General features: G+C 49.4%; 1 protein-coding gene across 1 annotated transcript in view; it reads left to right on the forward strand.

Annotated features, from left to right (window-relative positions):
* The first annotated feature begins 7397 nt into the window (after positions 1-7397).
* The window catches only part of PELO (pelota mRNA surveillance and ribosome rescue factor), a 33974-nt gene continuing 26107 nt past the window's right edge, over positions 7398-15264 (forward strand). The window contains exon 1 of the mRNA XM_068244091.1: positions 7398-7712. Within this exon, the coding sequence (XP_068100192.1) occupies positions 7672-7712 (41 nt within the window). The 5' untranslated portion in view covers positions 7398-7671. The remainder of the gene's footprint in view (positions 7713-15264) is intronic.

A 15264-nucleotide genomic window follows, 5' to 3' on the forward strand; every position in this document is an offset into this window, starting at 1 on the left:
TTCCTCAGTGACGTCACGTAAGTCAACCTCCTCCCCCCAGCCGCGAACAATACCACGGGAAGGTTGAGCAGCACAAGCCCCCTGCGACGCCTGCTGCGGGTGTTCTCCTGCCGCCGTCCCCTCCTCCTCCTCCTCCCCCAAAGAAACACCTTGCTCATCATCCTCTGAGTCTGACTCATCTTCTGCACACGACTTCTCTTCTTCCTCCTCCTCCCCCCTCTGTGCTGCCGCAGGTGTTGAGGAAACAGCTGGGTCTGATGAAAATTGGTCCCATGCCTGTTCCTGCCGTAACGGTTCCTGGTCACGCTCATTCGCAGCTTCATCCGCCACTCTACGCACAGCACGCTCCAAGAAGTAAGCGTAGGGAATTAAGTCGCTGATGGTGCCCTCACTGCGGCTCACCAGGTTGGTCACCTCCTCAAACGGCCGCATGAGCCTGCATGCATTTTTCATCAGTGTCCAGTTGTCGGGCCAGAACATCCCCATCTTCCCAGACTGTTTCATTCTACTGTAGTTGTAGAGGTACTGGGTGACGGCTTTCTTCTGTTCTAGCAGGCGGGAGAACATGAGCAGGGTCGAATTCCAGCGAGTCGGGCTATCACAAATGAGGCGTCTCACCGGCATGTTGTTTTTCTGCTGAATTTCCGCAAAGCGTGCCATGGCTGTGTAAGACCGCCTCAAATGCCCACAGAACTTCCTGGCCTGCTTCAGGACATCCGCTAAGCCAGGGTACTTTGCCACAAATCTTTGAACAACTAGATTCATGACATGTGCCATGCAGGGTATGTGTGTCAGCTTCCCCATATGCAAAGCGGCAAGCAGATTGCTGCCATTGTCGCACACCACGTTGCCTATCTCCAGGTGGTGCGGGGTCAGCCACTCATCCACCTGTTTCTTAAGAGCAGCCAGGAGAGCTGCTCCAGTGTGACTCTCCGCTTTGAGACAAGACATGTCTAAGATGGCGTGACACTGTCGTACCTGGCATGCAGCATAGGCCCTGCGGAGCTGGGGCTGTGTAGCTGGAGAGGAGAACTGCCACTCAGCCAAGGAGGGGGAGGACAGCGAAGAGCATGTAGCAGGAGGAGAGGAGGTGGCAGGAGGCCTGCCTGCAAGCCGTGGAGGTGTCACAATTTGGTCCGCTGCGCCCTGCTTGCCATCGTTCACCACCAGGTTGACCCAATGGGCTGTGTACGTAATGTAGCGGCCCTGCCCGTGCTTGGCAGACCAGGCATCCGTGGTCAGGTGTACCCTTGACCCAACGCTCTTCGCAAGAGATGACACCACTTGCCTCTCAACTTCACGGTGCAGTTGGGGTATAGCCTTTCTCGAAAAATAAGTGCGGCCTGGCATCTTCCACTGCGGTGTTCCGATGGCCACAAATTTACGGAAGGCCTCAGAGTCCACCAGCCGGTATGGTAACAGCTGGCGAGCTAACAGTTCCGCCACGCTAGCTGTCAGACGCCGGGCAAGGGGGTGACTGGCCGAAATTGGCTTCTTCCGCTCAAACATTTCCTTCACGGACACCTGACTGCTGCTGTGGGCAGAGGAGCAGGAAGCGCTCAAGGGCAGAGGCGGAGTGGAGGAGGGTGCCTGTGAAGGTGGAAGGGAGAAAGCGGCAGAAGCAGATGATGCACCTGAAGGAGGAAGAGGAGAAGGAGGGTGACTTTTCTTTTGTGTGCTGCTGCTGCTTTTGCTCAGGTGGTCATCCCATTGCTGTTTGTGCCTTTTCTCCAGGTGCCTTCGTAAGGCACTTGTCCCTACGTGAGTGTTGGCCTTTCCACGGCTCAATTTTTGTTGGCAGAGCGAACAGATGGCTTTGGTCCGATCTGAGGCACACACATTAAAAAATGTCCACACCGCTGAGCCACCCTGGGATGTGGGCACTATGGGGACCTCAGCAGCTGATGCTGAAGGGCAAGTTGGCTGGCTGTACATAGGTGGCGATACAATCTGCCGGACACTGCCACCAGCTGTTTCTGACGAAGAGCTGCTTCAGCTTCTTTCAACAACTTCTCTCCTCCTACTACTTTCTGACTCCCCCTCTGAACTGTCCCCCTCTTCATCTCCTCTATTGGGAACATACAGAGGATCCCTATCATCGTCATCATCGTAATCATCCTGCCCAGCTTCGCTTGCCTCAGACAAATCCAAACATGCACCATCAGTAGGTCCTTCATCCTCCTTACACGTTACATCCATAGTGTTGCCGCGTAACTCAGACATATGAGCTGGTGAAAATTCATCTGGCTGTAACAACAATGGCTGTGCATCAGTGATTTCAACACTAAATAATTCTTGCGAAGTGTCAAATGCAGCGGAAGTGGTGCTAGTAGTAGCGCTGGTGGCTGAGCAAGATGAGGTGTTCTGTGTCGCTAAATACTCAACCACGTCCTGACAATCTTGGGAGGTGATGGGACGTGCCTTCTTCCGAGCGCTGTACTGTGGGCCAGGTCCACACGAAATTACATTTACACGACCTCGCGCAGACCTGCCGGGTGGCCTTCCTCTGGCTCTGGCACTACCTCTTCCTCTACCTGTTTTGTCCATATCGGGTATGCACGGAGTGGTATATGACACTGCGTGCACTCATGTAGGTAGGTGGGTTCACTTAACTGCACAGGTATGCGCACTGATGCGGTGGGTTCACTGAACAGAACAGGTATACAGTGGCGGGTTCACAGAACAGGTATGCAGTGGCAGGTTCACTGAACAGAACAGGTATGCAGTGGCGGGTTCACTGAACAGTACAGGTATACAGTGGCGGGTTCACTGAACACAACAGGTATGCAGTGGCGGGTTCACTGAACAGAACAGGTATACAGGTATACAGTAGCGGGTCCAGAACAGGTATGCAGTGGCGGGTTCACTGAACAGTACAGGTATACAGTGGCGGGTTCACAGAACAGGTATGCAGTGGCAGGTTCACTGAACAGAACAGGTATGCAGTGGCGGGTTCACTGAACAGTACAGGTATACAGTGGCGGGTTCACTGAACACAACAGGTATGCAGTGGCGGGTTCACTGAACAGAACCGGTATACAGTAGCGGGTCCACTGAACAGAACAGGTATGCAGTGGCAGGTTCACTGAACAGTACAGGTATACAGTGGCGGGTTCACTGAACACAACAGGTATGCAGTGGCGGGTTCACTGAACAGAACAGGTATACAGTAGCGGGTTCACTGAACAGAACAGGTATACAGTGGCGGGTTCACAGAACAGGTATGCAGTGGCAGGTTCACTGAACAGAACAGGTATGCAGTGGCGGGTTCACTGAACAGTACAGGTATACAGTGGCGGGTTCACTGAACACAACAGGTATGCAGTGGCAGGTTCACTGAACAGAACAGGTATACAGTGGCGGGTCCACTGAACAGAACAGGTATGCAGTGGCGGGTTCACAGAACAGGTATGCAGTGGCAGGTTCACTGAACACAACAGGTATGCAGTGGCGGGTTCACTGAACAGGTATACAGTGGCGGGTCCACTGAACAGAACAGGTATGCAGTGGCAGGTTCACTGAACACAACAGGTATGCAGTGGTGGGTTCACTGAACAGGTATGCAGTGGTGGGTTCACAGAACAGGTATGCAGTGGTGGGTTCACAGAACAGGTATGCAGTGGCAGGTTCACAGTACAGGTATGCAGTGGTGGGTTCACAGAACAGGTATGCATTGGTGGGTTCACTGAACAGGTATGCAGTGGTGGGTTCACAGTACAGGTATACAGTGGTGGGTTCACAGAACAGGTATGCAGCCAGGAACAAGCTAAGCCTAACTAATCTTTCCCTCTGAGAGACAGTCTGCAGCAGCTTGCCCTACTCTCACTAATGCAGGCACACGAGTGACCGTAATGGCCGCCGCTGCCTGCCTTATATAAGGGGGGTGGGGCTCCAGGGGCTAGTGTAGCCTAATTGGCTACACTGGGCCTGCTGACTGTGATGTAGAGGGTCAAAGTTGACCCTCCATGTGCATTATGGGGCGAACGCGAACCACGGAAGTTCGCATGGAACCGTTCGCAGGCGAACCGTTCGGCCCAACTCTACTGAGCATGTGCAAACAGTCTAACGCGGTTTAGCCACATAGAACGCACAGCATGCAGCACTTTGCTGCGTTACAATGTAACGCAACGTGGGCAGTGTGAACAGCACACTTGTGTTACATTGCTGTGCGTTGGGGGATCGTTACAGGCTGCACTAACGTGCGCCTGTAACGTCCCTGTCTGCAAGAAGCCTAAGGCCCCGTTCACATCACAAATGCGGATGGCCATGCGTGCGGAACACAACGCATGCGAACGCACGCCATCCGCAATTGTGTGCGTTGCGTGGCTGATCCCATCACTGAAAAGTAAATGGGACAGCCATGCGTTTTTGCAAAAAATGTGTGCAGCATGCGTTCCCGGACCGCACAGGTCCGGAACGCATGCAGTGTGAACATCAGACAGTGCACTCTATGCACTGTCTGATGTCGTGCGTGTCGGCCTCCCACACGTTTCCAAAACGCGGCTGGAAACGCGTGCAGTGTGAACGGGGCCTAAAGGTATTAGAGGCAGAGGATTAGCAGGGCAGCCAGGCAACTGGTATTGCTTAAAAGGAAATAAATATGTCAGCTCCCACATACCTCTCACTATAGTTGTCCTTTAAAGGGGAACTGAAGAGAGAGGTATATGGAGGCTGCCATGTTTATTTCCTTTTAAGCAATACCAGTTGCCTGGCAGCCCTGCTGATCCTCTGCCTCTAATACTATTAGCCATAGCCCCTGAACAAGCATGCAGCAGATCAGGTGTTTCAGACTTAACCACTTAACGACCAGCTAACACCGATAGGCGGCGGCTGGTCGTTTATGGTTTTGCATGGAAATGGCCGTTGTTCGATATCCGTCCTGCGCACCTCAGAGCCAGCGAGAGAAGGAGGGAAGGAGAGGTAGGGAGGAATATCGCTGCGGAGGGGGGTTTTGAGGAGCCAGACACCCCCCCGCTCGGCCACACAGAGTGGCGGCGATCAGACCCCCCCAGCAGGTCATCCCCCTAGTGGGGAAAAAAGGGGGGAAGTCTGATCGCCCTGCCATTAACACGATCTGGAGAGCCCACGCAGCACAGACCTTACAGAAACAGCCCGGTCCTTAAAGTCAGATCTGACAAGACTAGCTGCATGCTTGTTTCTGGTGTTATTCAGATACTACTGCAGAGAAATAGACCAGCAGGGCTGCCAGGCAACTGGCATTGATTAAAAGGAAATAAATATGGCAGCCTCTGTATACCTCTTACTTTAGTTCCCCTTTAAAGTGAGTGTAAAGGCAGAAGAAGAAAAAAGTCAAATACTTACCTATGGAGAGGGAAGGCCCTGGATCCTTCTCTAGAGCCTTCCCTGTCTTCTTTTGCTCCCCTTGTTCCAGCCCTGACACCCCCATTGTGTGTACTGGACCAATTGGTCAAATACACATCTGTGAGCCCTTGGGAGGTGTCCCTGAGTGCTTTCAAAGACAGGCAGCTCCGTACAGACATGCATGAGTCCGTCTAGGCGCGCACTTGCACATGCGCAGTAAAGAGCCGCCTGACTTTGGAACTGAGTACACGAGTGCTTTCGAAGCAGCAAATTAAAACGTGGGTGACGGTGCTGGAACGAGGGGTAAGAGAGGACAGGGAAGGCGCTATAGGATCCAGAGCCTTACCAGTCCATATGTAATCTAACCTTTTTTTATGGCTTTACTCTAACTTTAATGATGCAGGATTGGAGGGACCTCAGGATTATTGCATTTACCATGTTAATAGTGACTGTGAAGCATACTTTTAATGGAGGCTGGGGCAGGGCCGGCCCTAGACTTTTTGCCGCCTGAGGCAAATTTTAAAAAAATTGCCGCCGCCGCCCAATCCGTCGAGCTGGAGGGGTAGCTGGCAGGACGGGGGTATTGGGCCAGCGGCGGGGAGGGGGGCCGGACACCCCCCCCCTCCCTCGCCTGGGTCCCCCGTCCTCCGCTCCCCTCCAGCCTTAAATAGAAGCAGCCGCTATGTGATGTGTAAGAGGAACGGGCGGGGAGGACACTCACCTCTTCCCAGCGTGCGCTCCACTGACGTCACTTCCTGCAGCGTTGCAGGAAGTGACGTCAGTGGAGCGCACGCTGGAACGAGGAAGAGGTGAGTCCTCCCCGCCCGTTCCTCTTACACATCACATAGCGGCTGCTTCTATTTAAGGCTGGAGGGGAGCGGAGGACGGGGGACCCAGGCGAGGGAGGGGGGGGGTCCGACCCCCCTCCCCGCCGCTGGCCCAATACCCCCGTCCTGCCAGCTACCCCTCCAGCTCGGCGGCCGGCTCCCCGCACCCACGGACGGGCGGGTGCCGCCCCTGGAAATTTGCGGCCTGAGGCAAAAGTTTCACCCCGCCTCATGAGCGGGCCGGCCCTAGGCCGGGGCCAAACTTGTTAAAAAGCGCATGCCAATTCGCACACAGCAAAATAGCATGCAATGCTTTTCGATGGCGATGCGTGCGTGTGTTCGCAAATCTGCCATTTTTTAGATGCAATACTCAAGGGTTTAAAAACCGGATTCCACGTTGCATAAAATTGTGACAAGGGTACAATTCTTGCTAGCAGGTCCTAACAGTCTATGGTGGCTGACACATGTGCAAAAAGGTGAACGAAAAATAGTCCACGCAAAACCACCGGTGTTTTACGTAGACACGAATTGTGCACTTAAAGGGAAGATCCAGGGTGTTGGAAAAAAAAAAAAGATCTACTTATCTGGGGCTTCCTCCAGCCCCTGGCAGCCGTCCTGCGCCCTCGCCGCAGCTCCATTGCAGATGCAGCATCTACTGCGAGAGCAACGCGCAACCGCGCTCACGTAGTCTGAAGTGTTCTGCGCAGGTGCAGAACTACAGCGCAGAGCACTCCAGACCACGTAAGCTTGATCATGAGCGGCGGTCGCACAGGCGCAGAGGATGCCAACCTGGCAAGGTCAGCATCTGTAACGGAAGGGACCCCGGGCCCACCGGCTGGGAGCGGAGCTGCGTTGAGGGGAGGGCACAGGACGGCTGCCAGGGGCTGCAGGAACCCCCAGGTAAGTAGATTTTTTTTTATTCTGGACCTTCCCTTTATTAATTGTATGTGATGCAACATGCGGTACCGCTTTCCCATTCTGCTGCATTGCAGCTGTTACAGGGAACACAACACAACTCTCATTGAGAACCTAGTCTTGTGCCAGTGTCATCTTCAGTGTGAGCAGACAGGATAGCTGATACAATATTACAAATACATAAATAATGACTAGATGAACTCTAGTGTGGTAATGGCTCCCCCTGGTGGTCAGTATGGGCAGCTGACATGCTGCCCTCAGTAAGCATGGCAGCCAGCCAGTGGTGATGTCCCAGAAGAGTCCCGGAAGAGGAGGGGCTTCGGAATTCCACGCTGCACCCGGCCAGGAAGTGACTGGCAGCCGCCGGCCGCCATCTTGGTACTCTCGGCTCCGCGTCAGGCGTCTCTCCCGGCAGCAGTAGGGGCGAGGGGGACGGTTCCTGCAGCCCCCCCATCCCCCACCCGGGCTCTGACACCCCACCGGCTGCTCCGCCTATCATCGCGGGGAGCCGGGGCGGACCTGGGAGGAGCAAGATGGCGGCTCCCCCTCCCCTCTGCGCCATGCTGGATGGATGAGGCGGCTGGAGTGAAGAAAGCGGGGGACAGACATGAAGCTTATCAGCAAAGACATCGAGAAGGACAATGCCGGGTGAGGGGTGCCTCTGGGTGCAGGACTGCTGCTGTCACTGCCACACCTGCCGTGCTGCTACCTGTGTGCATCTGGCTACTTCCTGTGTGTGTACACTTGCCCTCTGTGTGTATAAGCATGCATGTGGATATAGGGAGAGAGAGTTGTAAGAAGTAGTAAGTGGTGCTGTATGTATACACCCCCTCTGCTGTGTGACTTAGTAAATGCCCACACCCACTTAAATAAAAACTGGCTTTTTGTTTTATTACCTAAACACCCAACAGACCATCTGATATTTTTGATGGGTGTTTTTCTGCTCCACACCTTATTTCGGGTTTTTTCATCACTCCACATCATCTCTATTGGATTTGGATCTAGGCTCTCAGTGGCTAAGCAGGTCTTTTTTGGTGTGTGCATTATGTCTATCGACTGTGCCCCCCACACGGTCTATAACAGGTTGCCGGACCTCAAATCACTTCTCCCTCCAAATTGTGATGACTTGGAGGGGATATAGTATTTAACCCCTAAAAACAATTGTATGGGATCAGGGTGAGCTGGCACTTTGGGTTACTCTGTGCCAAAAAGCCCACTGCGCCAAACTTTCATGTACACTCTCACTAGGCCATTTCTATCTTTAGTCATTCCTTGATGAATTAATTACTGAAAAAGTAGGGGTCAATTCAAAAAAACTTTAACAAAACTGATAAAATTTTTCATGTGATTGAAAACTTGTTAATAGTCTAGTTTAGGGGACGCAGAAAGAAACCTCATAAGTAACAGTGCTCCAATCACAGCATCCTCTACAGCACAAAGCATTGTGATTGGCCAAATAGTGTGAGCATAGTTTATTACAACCTAATGGAAACCTAGCAGTTCAAGAGGGTGCTGTCCACCCAACCACGCTAGCAGTGTTTCCCTATGAGGTTTCCTGCTGGCTCCCCTAAACTAGATGAGCGTTGAAGAGAAAGTTGTCCAAGGTACTACACGCATGTGGCAATCTCATAAATGGTGAAAAATTTGGTTGGTTTGAAAAACTTTTTACTCAGTAATCAACTTTTGATCTTTTTGATTTTTAATATGAATACTTTTTTTTTTTTTATATGGATTTTTCTAATGTTATATCTCTGTACATCTATCAGTATCTCATGCAATCGTCATTCTACGTTTAGGATTATAATTACCACTGAGCACATCATTGCTACTTAAAATTTCATTTAACACACTTTTCCAGTCCTGTGGAGTCAGTACAAAAATCATCCGACCTCAAATCCTCAGTTTATGAAACCTCCAACCCTGAGGGCCGGTTCACACTTAGCGCTTTGAACATGATCGCATTCGGCTCTGCGATTTGCAGGCAAAATTTCGCGATTCAGCGTGATTTGCGCTTGTGATTCCCGTTTAATAGAACAGAGCAATCGACCACAAAACGCTGCATGCAGTGCGTTTGCGATTGATCCAAATCATAACCGCTGCAGTATAAATGTATGCATAGGTGTACATTGTAGCAGCGCTTTGCTGATTAGCAAAGCGCTGAAAAGTTAACCCAATGTGAACCAGCCCTGACTCCAGGTACCCAAAAATGACTCTGCCTCCACAGCCCTGGGTACAAATACCATCTGACTCCATAGTTTATATAACCACGACTCCAACTCCTGGTACCCAAGAATTGCTCCGTTTCCTCAGCCCTGCTTTTTTCTTCTGCAACTATTCATTGGTTGGTTTATTCATTAAAATAAATAAAGCAGGTACAATACAGTTACATTTTATTTTAATTCGAACTAACAATCACTTTTCCATATGTTGTTTTTACATTTTATACCACACTATTTCCATTTTATTTATATCCTTTTGTTGTTTATACAAACAATAAAGTTTGGTTTTTACTGAATAGTTACATACAATTTATTCAGGTTGAACACACTTTGACTATCACACACCATACAATCCTCGGTAAAGTTGGTCTGAATTTTCCATCCGGTCCAATCTAAAAAAAAAACAAAAAAACAGATCAGATATTTTATGGTTTTCATGGAATTGCTGTAAAATCTATTGCTGGGATTACACGGAACGTTTCTGAGCCATTAAGATGGCTCGACTGATAATTTCCGACATGTCTGATCACCCGCCCGATCGATTCTGCGCTCGATACCGCATGGGGGCAGTGGAAAAAGATAAGGAAAACGAGCAGAAGATAAGAGAATCGCCCACGGTATCGAGCGGGGAATCGATCGGGCGGCAGAATCGATCTGCGAAAACATACCTTGTATTCGCAGCAAAACAGACAAATTGTAACGTGCGTGGTCACTTTAAAGAGAGCCCAAGGTTGGCTCATAAAACTAAAAAAATAGGCTACCCCGGGGGGCTGGACGGATTAGGTAGCCACCAAAACCGCCGCTCCTGTGGGCTGCATTGGCCCACTTTCTTTTTCATGACCTCTGGGTCATGATGCTGGAAGGAGAGATTGCGTCTCTCATGCACAGCGTGCAGGGAGGCGGGGGAGCGGCAGGGGGGCGTGGCCGGGAAGAGAGAGTGCTGCCCAATGGCAGCTCTGGAAACCCTGCAGGGAATCCCTCTCCCCTATGTTTACCTCCAACAAATATTGTCGCTAATTTTAGGGGGGGGGGGGGTCAGAGAGTGGCAGTGAGGGGACACAGAGGCATGTCATGAGGTAGAGACCATACCTCTTTGTCCCATATGTCCTCCCCCCATGAACCGCCTCGGGTTCTCTTTAAAGCCTGGTACACTCCTTGAATTAGCTCTGTGGATTCCGACGGTTCCAGTTGCTTCTGAGCTCCGTGGAGGCTGTACAATCTCATCCTGGCATCTTTCTTCTTGTTTCTGCTGAAGATAGCACTCCATGACTTTAGGTGGCCACGCATGATACAATAAAAAGATTTGATTTTCCTAGTTGTTTTTTTTTTTTTTATGTCGATCAGGAGTGGTGGAAAATTTGGATCAATGTTTCTGAGATTTGAATGTTGTAGGATAGATTTGTCACTTCTTTGCTATACACCAGTACATGGTCACAAGATTCGACCATCAGATTGATCTCTCTCCGATCAAATCTGATCTAAGAGGGATCAAATCCCTCCACACACTACACAGATTTTTTAAATATATTTCAGAATGAGCCGTGCAGTACCTGCTGGGCCCCCCAGGTCTCCTCATGTAATGTGTACCCCTTTGGGTGTAGTCAGCAGAGCTTACTCTCACCTGTCCACCAGGCGGGCCACCTTCCGTGTCTTCTCTCTATGCTGTTGTGCCCCTCCCTGTCCCTTCTTTCCCGGAGCTTTTGTGACATGTGAGAGAATATGAATGGAGTTGTGCCTCAGCATGAAGAGAAGGCACATCAGGCAGACAGGTGAAAGTTAGCTCCACTGCCAATACCGCACATCAGTCTTCCCTCAAAACAACAACAGAACATTTGTAAAGCATTTTTCTCCCGTAGGACCCAAAGCGCATAAGCTTGTCTCACATCAATACATAGTGATGTGTACGGGGCAAAAGTTAAGCGATCATAAATGCCAGACTAAACAGGTGGCCTTTCAGATTTGACTTAAAGAGAATCTGTATTGTTAAAATCGCACAAAAGTAAACATACCAGTGCGTTAGGGGACATCTCCTATTACCCTCTGTCACAATTTCGCCGCTCCCCGCCGCATTAAAAGTGGTTAAAAACAGTTTTAAAAAGTTTGTTTATAAACAAACAAAATGGCCACCAAAACAGGAAGTAGGTTGATGTACAGCATGTCCACACATAGAAAATACATCCATACACAAGCAGGCTGTATACACCCTTCCTTTTGTATCTCAAGAGATCATTGTGTGTTTCTTTCCCCCTTCTGCTCTCATACACTGAAGTTTCAGGCTGCTCTTTTCTTCTTGCAAACAGCTTTGCCCTTGTCTGTAATCCTCAGTATGTGAAAGCCCAGCCAGCTCAGAGGACGATTTATCCAGCTTGTAAAAGTTAAGAGAGAAGAGAGAATCTGCCATAATCTAAATAACACACAGGCAGTGTGCAGAGAGGGGCCTGGAGGGGGGAGATTCATCACAGAACCACAACACTGAAGAACTTGGCAGCCTTCCAGACACAGGCTGACAAGTCTGACAAGGGAAAGATACATTGATTTATTACAGAGACTGTGATAGTAGAAAGTGCTGCAGTTAGCCAGAACACATTAGAATAGCTTTTGGAACTTGTAGGATGATAAAAAACAGGATGCAATTTTTGTTACGGAGTCTCTTTAAAGAGGAACTCCAGTGATAATAATGTAATAAAAAAGTGCTTCATTTTTACAATAATTATCTATAAGTGATTTAGTCAGTGTTTGCTCATTGTAAAATCTTTCCTCTCCATGATTTCTGACAATTATCACATGGTGACATTTTTACTGCGGGCAGGTGATGTCAGTGGAAGGAGCTGCTGCTTGCTTTTTTGGCAGTTGGAAACAGCTGTAAACACTTATTTCCATCAATGCAACAAGGTTCACAGACAGGAAACTGCCAGGACCATGGTCCTCACAGTTTCCTGTGAGAGGGGTTTCACCACAATATCAGCCATACAGAGCCCCCTGATGATCTGTTTGTGAAAAGGAAAAGATTTCTCATGGGAAAGGGGGTTTCAGCTACTGATTGGGATGAAGATCAATTATTGGTCACGGTTTCTCTTTAAGGGAATCCTTAAAGGGAACCAGAGACGAAGCACCCTCATGTATTTTACCATATATATCAGTGGGAACATTGGAGAAAACACCTACCTTGCTTTCTGTTTCATTCTGCACTGCACAGCTTGCTTCTAATCAGCCCTGATAAAATCCCTGACTGAACATTCAGTCTGCCTTTGCTTAGGAATATTCATAGCTCAGTCTGTGTTCTCTCATGTCTTCAAGTCCAAGCCTGCCCCCTGCTGTCTTTGCTCAGGAATCATTATAGCTTAGTCATGATAGCAAAGCCAGACTGAATGCTCAGTCAGGGATTTTATCAGGTCTGATAAGAAACAAGCTGTGCAGTTCAGAATGAAACAGAAAGCATGGTAGGTGTTTTCTTCAATGTTCCCACTGATCTATATGGTAAATTACATGAGGGTGCATCGTCTCTGGTTCACTTTAAGCCAGGATTAAAAAAAAAAATCAGTTTTACTTTCCTGGGGCTTCTACCAGCCCCCTGCAGCCGTCCTGTGCCCTCGCAGTCACTCACGGATCCTCCAATCCCCGCCGCCAGCTAGTTTCATTTTCACCGTCAGGCAGCTGACAAGGAATTGGCGGGCTTATTGCACCTGCGCAGGTCTGGCCACACGTATCCTCCGCTTTTCCATCTGCAATAGCGTGCCTGCGACTCCCTGTTGGTGAAAACTAAACTAGTTGGCGGCAGGGAACCGGAGGATCTCTGAGTGACTTGAGGGCACAGGACGGCTGTAGGGGGCTGGTAAAAGCCCCAGGTATGTAAAACTGTTTTTTTTTTTTAAATCCTGGCATAAAGGAGTTATCAGGCTTATAAGAGCAAAATAAGTGCTACTTACATGTCCCACGCCGCATCTCTCCCTGCAGCCATTCGCCGCCTCTGCCTCCCGGTCCGCGGTGATGATGTCAGGCCGACCTGAAGGTCAGCCTGTACTGCGCCTGCACGAGTGGCGCTGTCAATCACCGCCACGTGGACCAGAACGTACTGTGCAGGCGCGGTAGTTCTGCGTCTGTGCAGTACGATGCGGTCCATGTGGTGGTGATTGACAGCGCCACTCGCGCAGGTGCAGTACAGGCCGACCTAGAGGTCATCAACACGGACCGGGAGGCAGAGGCGGCTCTTATAAACTTGATAACTCCTTTAAGTATCCCTTTTAACGTCTCCAGGGTAGGAGCTACCTTAAGTTTGGCAAGGCATTCTTGAGGGTAGAGGCAGCATGACCGAAAGCTCTGGTCTCAAAGGTTTTTAGTTGAACTCTAGGGGTGATCAAGTTTTGGATCCTTTTGATCTGAGGTTATGGGTGGTATGATGCAGTTGCAACAAATCCTTCAGGTATCCTGGGCCTAGGTCGTGTAGGGATTTGAATGTTAGCATGCCAGTTTTGGAAAGGATTCTCCATTTTATATGTAGCCAGTGTAGTGAGCAAAGATTGGTGATGTGTGGCAATGGCGGGGTTGGCTTGTTAAAGCGGACCCAAACCAAACATTTTTTTTAATTAAAAATATTTAGTTGCACCAATCTGACACATACAAAGATAAATAAACACTCCTTCAAGCCTATGAGCATTTCAGTGCATGCTTTTCACCCTTCTCTTTTCATAGCTAGGGTTATACTGGGGGCAGCCATTAGCAATTCCTCCATTGCTGGACACTATCTACTCCACCAGTTTGCCGGAAAAATCCCGGCAATTTGAAAGGAAAGGGAGGGGTTCCTCCAATAAATGTAAAATATTTTATATTTGTCATCATGCAGCTGAAAAAAGGCTGCTATTTATTATTATAATTTAGAAAATAGATTTTATTTCTGAAATCTTGTATTTTTTATTTGGGTCCACTTTAAGTCATGCAGCAGCATTCTGTACTAGCTGCAGGCGATGTAGGTCTTTATTTGGAAAGCCTGCATAGAGGGCATTGCAATAGTCCAGCCGTGATGTGACGAAGGCGTGAACTATGGTTGGAAGTTCCTCTAAAGGAATGAGGTGCTTAATTTCTGCAACATTCGATAGGACAAAAAAAATAAATGTTTCACAAACCAACTCAGCTTCTGGCGCTTTTCATTCCGGCATGATTTTACATGAAAGTTGATAGATGGAACATTGTTTGCGGCATTGGTTTTCTAGCCGATTCAATCACAGTGATATAGACGGGAAGAATCATTTAAGGACTTCCGAGGCAAAATATATAATCTATTTTTTTTTTTAATTTACCTGGGGCTCCTTCCAGCCTCTTGCAGCCGTCTCTGTGCCTCCCCGCAGCCCTGGTCCTCTTCAGTATCCCTGCTGGCCGGCCGCATTGATGGCGACCTGCCAGTGCGGTCGGCTCTTCTGTGCACCTGTACTCCTGCCCACGCATCTACGTCATCTGGCGCGTACTGCACCTGCGCAGTAGTTGTGCGCAGACACAGTACATGCCAGATGACGCGGACACGCAGGTCATCAGGAGCAGAAGAGCTGACCCGGCCGGTGGGTCGCCATCATGTCGGCCAGCGGGGACACCAGAGAGCACTGGGGCTGCCCAGAGGAAGCTGCTTATTTTAGGCAGCGAATCGCGACAGCTAGTTTAGGGGGACGCCTTGCTCCACACGCTTCCCTGATCCTCATTCTCCTTGGTAAGCTTCAGCCTTCATTTTTTCAGCGTCTTCTCGCTGCCTTTGCACTTTTCTTGTTTATACTTGTAGGTTTATCACTCCTTGAACTTTATTCTGATTCCTGCACAGGGATTCTTGTATGGGATTGTTTTCCTTCATTAGTTATTCATGGTGTTTGCACAATTTATCAGTACAAGCACTTTTTCTATGCTGGTTGCACACCTCGGGATTGTTTCCATACTCATGTGACTTTGTATACATATATCTTGCTGATTCAGGTTCAGTGTGGATTCACAGTATATAATTG

The sequence above is a fragment of the Hyperolius riggenbachi genome, chromosome 7 (assembly GCF_040937935.1).
Source record: "Hyperolius riggenbachi isolate aHypRig1 chromosome 7, aHypRig1.pri, whole genome shotgun sequence".
Taxonomy (NCBI): domain Eukaryota; kingdom Metazoa; phylum Chordata; class Amphibia; order Anura; family Hyperoliidae; genus Hyperolius; species Hyperolius riggenbachi.